Source organism: Triticum dicoccoides, chromosome 5B (assembly GCF_002162155.2).
Source record: "Triticum dicoccoides isolate Atlit2015 ecotype Zavitan chromosome 5B, WEW_v2.0, whole genome shotgun sequence".
NCBI classification, from domain to species: Eukaryota; Viridiplantae; Streptophyta; class Magnoliopsida; order Poales; family Poaceae; genus Triticum; species Triticum dicoccoides.
Genome location: NC_041389.1, coordinates 570,555,189 through 570,563,505, shown reverse-complemented (window position 1 = coordinate 570,563,505; position 8,317 = coordinate 570,555,189). Strand labels below are relative to the sequence as shown.

At 41.1% G+C, this 8,317-nt stretch overlaps 1 protein-coding gene across 2 annotated transcripts; it reads left to right on the top strand.

The window, feature by feature from the left end:
- Window positions 1–269: 269 nt before the first annotated feature.
- On the top strand, window positions 270–5,565 carry LOC119311695 (mediator of RNA polymerase II transcription subunit 19a-like). Of its 2 annotated transcripts, none has more exons than XM_037587370.1 (7): window positions 270–483; window positions 1,406–1,470; window positions 2,515–2,804; window positions 2,880–3,173; window positions 3,260–3,314; window positions 3,411–3,568; window positions 5,128–5,565. In XM_037587370.1, the coding sequence occupies exons 2-6, from the start codon at window positions 1,425–1,427 to the stop codon at window positions 3,431–3,433; spliced, it is 708 nt and encodes a 235-aa protein (XP_037443267.1). In that variant the 5' UTR covers window positions 270–483; window positions 1,406–1,424; the 3' UTR covers window positions 3,434–3,568; window positions 5,128–5,565. The 2 variants fall into 2 exon arrangements, with proteins under 2 accessions (XP_037443267.1, XP_037443266.1); XM_037587369.1 differs by having other exon boundaries at window positions 5,123–5,565.
- Window positions 5,566–8,317: the final 2,752 nt, after the last annotated feature.

Sequence of the window (8,317 nt, the reverse complement as noted above, 5' to 3'; positions counted from 1 at the left end):
TACTAACCCTATATAATTGAATTATTTTTATATTTTCGCGACAATACACATGTGTTATGTTAATACTTTCTTCGTTTTAAACAAGTATCGCTGATTTAGTATAAAGTTAGCGGGGAGTATGATTTAAAAACTTTTGAGACCATGTGTAAGCCTTTATGAAAGAAGTTGCGCACCATCTGCTCCTCAGCCAGAATTTAATACTTGTAGGTGGATTATTACGTCAAAAAAGAAAGAGAGTACTCCTACTAGAGTTTTCCCATCAGTCCTCTCCTCATAGTTTTCCTTCATCTTCTGACTTATCTCACATGCTCTGACCTCAGCTCCAATCTGAGACCCTAGTCCCTCGAGCCGTCGCCGTGCCGTAGCTGATAGCATCACCGGCCGACGCCTCCCACCCGCTCCCAACCCTCCCGCCTCTCACGCGCGCCGCCCCCGTCGCCGTCCCCGCTGTATCCGCTCCGTCCGCAGTCGACGAGCTTTGAGGTACGAGCTTTTAGCCATCCGGTGGTTGCTTAGAGCCAAGCTAATTACTAATCTTGGGAGCGGCGGCGCGCACCCGGCGCACCATCTAGATCCGCCCATGGCGGCCTAGACCACACATGTTTTCTGCCTCTAGCTTGCAGATGTTTACTTCCGTGTATGCCCGCCAAAGCTCATTTAATAACTAGAAGGACTTTGCGCCGTCGCTCCATAAACGTTCCCGGAAGAAATTGTTGGTGCTAACAAAATCCATTTTACTGTCCATATGCCTGGATTAGCAACCAATCGGCCCTTGCTGGTAGCTAGCGGTACAGATGGTATTCTATTATGCCTTTGTACTAGTGTATGCAGGATCCAAATCTTGTTTATGAATATATAACCGATCTTGGCATTTAACACATCAGTGGGTGAATTATCTAGCGACTTCGCGTTTGGTGAATTATATAAGTAACACATCAGTGGGTGAATTATCTAGCGAATTCGCAGTGCAGGATGAAGCATTTAGTTTAACAGATTTTGGCACCACGAATATTCACCTATCGTTTTCTCGAATATTCACCTCTACAGCATCTATCTGTTACCAACTTACCATACGCATAAGTGGAAAATATTCTAACACTAGCAGATGCAATTTCTATTTTTAGTGTTGGTGTTAGTTAAGTCTATCTAGTATGCTATGTAGAACATAGTTCAAAAAAAGTGCTAGGCGTTAATTGTGCATTTTGCCACCGCCTTGCGCTTTTCGGACCAAGGCACACATTTATGCACAATTATGCGCAGATTAAGCGCAATTGAGTGCTAGGCGTTTTGTTATCGCCTAGAGCCTAACACACCTTCTTTAGCTATGATTTGGAATGTATCCAATTGACTTTGCTTCTTTTGCTTGATTGCTTACATGTATTTGTTTTCTTAAATCAAATCTTAGGTGGACATGCATTTTGCAAATGTCAGGCTCTAATCAGATGGCTTCAGATGGTAAATTTGGAAAAGGTAATGTCCTTTTGGGTACTATTTTAATCCTTCTTCATTGTTTACGAAAATGGGTCACACCATATTCATACCAATCTTATGGTATAGCACGCTGTATAGTTTAAAAAACCAAGGAGTGTTTATATAAATTGAGCGATACATATTTAAGAATAATAGAAGCAGATTGTCCTATTCTGCTTTTGAGTTGTTAGTAAGGCATGAAGCTTGTTCGCTTCTCGTACATGACCATGAGTTTACTTACTTGTGTCATATATCTGTACATCTCTTCTGCAAATGTTGCAGTGATGGCACTCTTGATAAATGCGAAGGTGAAGTGATGTTATGTTGCTTTAGCTTTGGTCTGCTGTAACTTTCAGGGCCTTTGTCTAGTATATATATTGCATTTTATTTTATCTGAGTATGCTAATGCTAGAAAAATTAATCTAGGTGAGCTCATGTGAAATTTGATAACCTTTTCAAGCATGATCATGTTTTGTAGCTTTGCTTGATGCCCTGGTAGTACTAGACTAGTAGTTAAGTTTATCTAAAAGACGATGTCAATCATGTACCCCTGTAACTCAGTTAAAGCTGCTTTGTCATCTGACGTATATGTCGATCTGTCATAGGCTCATAGTATGAAGGTCGGCATTTTAGTATGTGTAGTATATTTTGTTTTGATCAGATAAGTTCATGAATGCCATATGCTTATAAGTTATAACAGTATCAACGATGATGAAGTACTATTCCCCGCTTTTTGAATTCTTATGCAAGTTGATGTTATCTACGCGAAATATTCATCATTATAACAGGGTCAAATACTCATCATTATAACAGGGTCAAATATTCATCATTAACTAAGCAAGTTGGTGTTATCTGCGAAATATTGAGTTTAGACCAACGTTATGACTTGTACAACAAAGCATGCCCACCTTTGCGCTCAACTGGTTCTGTTCAGAGGCTTCCATCCTTTACCAGTTTTGGCCCTGAAGGACCAAAACTTCGTTTTTGCTTGCAAATAAAAGAAGTCTTGACTCTTGACACACCATTAGTTTCGGTGAATTTCAGGTCCTCGGGAGCTCACTGGGGCTGTTGATTTAATTAGCCGCTACAGGCTGCTGAACCATCACAGTTTCTTTTGTAAGAAACCATTGCCACTGGCTATCTCAGATACACATTATCTTCAGAATGTTGTGGGTGACACTGAAATCCGTAAAGGAGAAGGGATGGAGATAGATCAACTCATTCAGAGTCCAGACCTGAGGGAGAAGAAGACTGCTTATATTAAACCCTTTGACATGGAAACACTAGGACACGCATTTCAGTTGCGAGAAACAGCGCCAGTAGATCTGCCTTCGGTAGGATATCCCCGTTAGAACATTTTCTTCTTTTGCTACATTCACTCCTTGTTTCAACTCTCTTGCATTCACCAGGCTGAAAAAGGTACTCCGACTATATCGGGAAATTCAAAGGTTAAGTCCAGGGACAAAGTCAAGAAGCATAAAAAGCACAAGGCGAAAGACAAGGACAAGGAACAGAAGAAGCACAAACATCGCCATAAGGATCGGAGTAAAGACAAAGACAAAGACAAAGACAAAGAGAAAGAGAAGGAGAAAGAGAAAGAGAAAGAGAAAGAGAAGGAGAAAGACAAAGACAAAGAAAAGAAAAAAGAGAAGAGTGTGCATCATGATTTGGGAGGTGATAATTCCAAAAAACATCATGAGAAGGTAGTCCCATTTATTCAATGTGTTTTAAATAGCATGATTGACTCATATTTTGGCTATGCTCTAAATTTTAATGATGTTTCGTATAGAAGAGGAAACATGAAGGAATGGAAAATTTGGCGGCTGGACGTAACCACAAAAAAAGTAAGGAAGCATTTACTCAGTATTTTATTATTGCCATGGCATTTTCCTTCAATAATGCTTTTGTCCTTGTTACCATTTCTTGTTGATATATGACAGCACAAAAGCGCAAAGTTCAATGAAATGGGCAATGGACTTTGTTTGGCATAGGATGTGACAAATTCGTTTCCGTGTTAGTTCTCGTAATATGACTCCATGTTTTATGCTGTTAATGGGCGGCTCTGAAGGTTTTCTTGTCAATACCACTTCCGATGGAGGTATGTGTTCCTTGAACTTTTATCATCTGTCGTTGTTTGATTTCAGTTTGTGTCCTGGACCACTTGATATGCATAATGATGGATGCATGACTTGAGTATCTTGGCTTGCATTAAGATTCTATTTTTTCGTGTACATGTCTTTTGCTAGTGCAGAATGCCTTTTATATGGTTCCTTTTGCATTGTCTCTCTCGGCTTTGGAACCAAGGCCACATTTTCTCCGTCTCCTTTCAATATTTATATTTCCTGATTTGAGTTTGGTTTAATATGATTCTGTGTTGTTCTGAATCTAAAGTGGTATATTTCTCATTACTGGAAATAGGAAGTTGATGATTACCCCCTCTGTTCCTGAATATAAGTCTTTTTAGAGATTCCAATAAGGGACTACATACGGAGCAAAATGAGTGAATCTACGCTCTAAAATATGTCTATATACATCCGTATGTAGTCCATAGTGGAATCTCTAAAAAGACTTATATTTAAGGAACGGAGGGAGTACATCCTTGAGTTGGGTATGCGGTATGCTATGCTGGGTGCTGGGAGGGATAAGTTGGTAATCTCTCATCAGTTGTAGATGACTGATTCAATATCTCAATGCTTAATTAAGCATCTACCAGTTCTAGTTTATGTCCAGTTTCCGCCTTCCAGTGAAACTCGCGGACAGCTTTAAGGGGTTCTCTTGTGCATGTCAGCATCTGGTATAATAATTCATATGTTATCACAAAAGGTGTAAAAACTGACCACAATTTGGATATTTGTACTATTGATTGTCATTATGACTGCATGCATGCAAGTATTAAACAGGTTGCTAGTACGAGAAAATATCATTAGTTTTGCATGCATGCAATTTGGCCTTGTATAGATGCAAAATGTATATTCCATAGTGGCCTTGTATAAGTAAATGGAGGGAGTAGATGTTTTCTGAAGTCACCCAGCCTTTGTTTATTCCCCTTTGGGCAAAACTAGGGATTTTAGTGCTTAGATGACTTCATATATCTCACTAATTTGTAGTTTTGTACTGCAGCACATGGTGAGTATAGTGCAGTGCATGATGTATTCGGAAACAGAGATGATGACTTGTTTTGTGATTTTCAGTAGGCTAAAAATAATATCACATAACGTAGTTAGATTCCGCGTGTTGAATTGGAAATAAAACAATGGTGTTTACAAACTCTCAAACATTACGAAGTGGGTGACTCTAGGGTACTCTGACCCTTTCTTTATGCTTTCCAGTTTTTCTTTTCTGTAATATATACTCTCTCCGTCCCACAATATAAGACGTTTTTGCGGGCTGTCTTATATTGTGGGATGGAGGGAGTAAGTTCTAATGACCATTTTTCAGCCTCTTAAAAATTCATCGTACTGCCATTTTCGCATTTCAATCTTTGAAAAGAGCAGTTTCAAACCCAATCACTATTCAAGATGCCGCGCAACAAATTTACTCATAAATACCGCTAATTTCTTGTACGCTCATTTACCGATCAGGATCATGAGCTACTGCTAGCATGTACCATCTTCATAATAATAATCTAATGCATACTGTTTTCTTGACACAGTGCAGTTACCACAGATGGAATTTCCTTTTATCAAGATGCCCCGGTTACAAGGGACGTGGCTAATCAAATCACGATACGCCGTAAATCAGTTCTTGGGGAACTTGAACTTGTCATATGGAATTATTTGAACTTTTGTGTTAGTTTTGCGCCCATTAGCAATTCTTTAGTGTTGCCCCCTCCTATATGCCCTGTCCTGTAATCAGACGGAAGAAAAGGGCTTACTGTCAAGCCGCATGATGATGTGACCGTGTACAACAGGAGACGTCACGTGTAGAACAGAAAAATTAGCCGTACACATTCCATGATCCAGCAAATTCAATGGTGGTGATGAACCTTAAGAAACCGGAGTAGTATGTTCTGTGTACCAATCATGTTTTTTTAATCAAACAATCCTAGTTTATTGCTCAATTAAACAAGCTACGTCAGATTGGCCCCTTCTTAAAGTTCTGTATGCACAAAGGGGAAGACTTGGCACTTGGCAAACCTGCATACTGTATCGGCTGAGCAAGCAAATGCTCCAACGTATGGAGAAATACGCTGATGATGCTCAATGTTGTGTTCTTCCTCTGCAACCGTACGTACATTCAGATGTCGGTCGATCTTCTCAGAATCTTATCCTTGTGCCTCTTTGGGCCAGATCAGGTTCTAGAGCGAGTGGGTCACATCGCATACAGGTTACGTTTACCTGACTGAGGGCTGCTTTGATTCAAAGAAATTTTATAGGATTACTGGAGCATTGAAATCCTTAGGATTTTTTCCTATGTTGGTCTTTTGATTCATAGGATTGAATCTCATAGGAATTTTTTCTATGGAATCTTTTGTACTACATTTCATAGAAAATCAAACATCCACTCCAACCTCTTTTTACAATTTTTTTGTTTTTCCTGTGCCATCAAACACTCATGGCTAATCCTATGGGATTCAAGTGGGCATGCCACTCCAGTCCTATACTTTTCTATTCCTACGTTTTTAAAATCCTACGAATCAAAGAGGCCCTGAATCTGGCCAAGTTCATGCGTTTTCCATGTCTCGCAGCCGAAGAAAAGCACTTTGGGGCCCAAACAGTTTGGGCGTTTGAATCTGCAAGTCCTGACCTACCTGTGGATGTCGCTGACGTGTCTCCTTTGGTGTGTGTTGGATGAGCGGCTCATCAAGCAAGCTAAGAAGTGGGTTCCTCTTCCTCCGGTTAAAGGTTGTGTGCAAGAATTTGCCCTAGGATTACAGAAGAACGAAGAAGAGAAGTACTTTTTTTTTTGAGTAAAGCTGGCCAAGCCTTTATTGATCATCTAGAATGTTTATAGGTATTACAATTGGGTCATGCTGGATGCCCAACCACAAATGCCTCCCAGCAGAAAGTGAAATACCAAATCTGGCTAGTCTATGAGCCTCATAGTTCGACTCCCGAGGTTCAAAGGAAAAATTACAAGTCGTGAATAAAGTGGAAGTTTGTAAGATCTCTTTGATGATAACGTCATGATCGCCCCCAGCTCTCTGATGGATATGAGTTACTACCTGCTTATAGTCAGAAGCAATCTGTATATGATTCATTCCCAGGTCCAACGCCAACGCCATTCCCTCTCTGCATGCTATTGCCTCTAGTGTAGTTGGGTCCGTCAACACCTCAATTACCAGCATGGAGGAACCCAAATAATTTCCATCCCGATCACGGCATAAGGCTGCTGCTGTTCCAGTGTTTGTTCCCTCCGATACTCCAGCGTCTACATAGATCTTCACAAAACCCTCCGAGGGTGCGACCCATCTTGGAGCCTGCCTAGCATGCCGATGACTTGTATTTCTTTGTGTCTCCTGCACCGGCTCTAGCTGGGCTAGGTCAGCTAGATAATTCAGCACAAACCTGTGTGTCTCATGTGGGCTTTGATGTATTCCTTCATGGATAAGTTGTCTCCGAGCATACCAGATTGCCCACAAGGTTACTGTCAATCTAGTGAGTGTTTCACGATCCATAGTTTCCATCATGAAGAACAGCCATGCTCTCGCCGACGGCTCAGTTGTGGCAATCACATGGTCCAGCAGATCGTGATCTACAAGAGACCATACACATCTTACCATGGTGCACTCAAGGAGGCTATGTCTCCACGAGTCTTCGGCTCCACATACATAGCACTGATCATGGTGTGACATTTTCCTATCCTTTCGAATATCTTCTGTAGGTAGCGAATTTTTGGCCAATCTCCAGAGAAAGTTTTTGAGTTTCGCCGGGACATGCACGTTCCATAACGTATCCCAAACCTTCTCGTTTGCAGCCGTATCAGAAGATCCTCCTCTACCTTCTAGCCAGTCCTCACGCCTCCTTTTTATATCCACTATCATCCTGTAAGCAGAACGCACAAAGAAGATACCGTTCTTTTCAAAACCCCATGACCAGAAATCTTCCATATTTCTTGTACAAATTGGTATCTTCAGAATGGCTTCTATATCATATGGGAGGAAAACTTCACCTAGTAGAGATGTGTTCCAGCAAGCATTGTCACGATCAATCAGCTCCGCCACCATCATCGGGGGATCTGGTTTTAAAGCAACAATGGGCCTCATGTTTTCTTCCTGGGTAACCAATTCATATCCCAAATATGACTTGTATTTCCATTGCCTATCCTACGGACTAGTCCAATCTTCATGGTATCGCGTCCCTCTATCAAGCCCCTCCATATCTGGGAGGGATGCCCGCCAATAGTGGCAGTCAGGAGATCACCTTCCGGGAAGTACACTGCTTTAAGGATTCGAGCACTTAGTGAACTAGGGTTTTCCAAAACTCTCCAGGCTTGTCTTGCCAAAAGCGCCAAGTTAAATATTTCAAAGTCGCGGAAGCCCAGCCCCCCATGTACTTAGGCATGCTCATAGAGTCCCATGACACCCAATAAGGCTTCCTCTTGCACTGTTTACTCCCCCACCAAAAGGCTTTAATCATTGAGGTCAATTGTTGACATAAACCCCTCGGAAGCTTGAAACAAGACATTGAGTACACCAGAATAGCTTGTGCTACTGATTTAATAAGCACCTCCTTCCCAGTTGCTGAAAGTAGTTTCTCCATCCACCCTTGTATCTTGTTCCATAGTCTATCTTTAAGGTACTTGAAAGCACCATTCTTTGAACTCCCAACATCAGAAGGCATGCCAAGATATTTTTCATTTAACTGTTCATTGGGAATTTGCAAGGTAGTCTTAATATCAGCTCTTA

Excerpts from the sequence above, each read along its gene's own strand:
- LOC119311695 (XM_037587370.1), top strand. The coding sequence starts at position 1,425 with ATGTCAGGCTCTAATCAGATGGCTTCAGATGGTAAATTTGGAAAAG. Across the intron at positions 1,471-2,514 it reads AGATGGTAAATTTGGAAAAG|GTCCTCGGGAGCTCACTGGG; the intron begins GTAATGTCCTTT and ends GGTGAATTTCAG. Across the intron at positions 3,174-3,259 it reads CCAAAAAACATCATGAGAAG|AAGAGGAAACATGAAGGAAT; the intron begins GTAGTCCCATTT and ends TGTTTCGTATAG.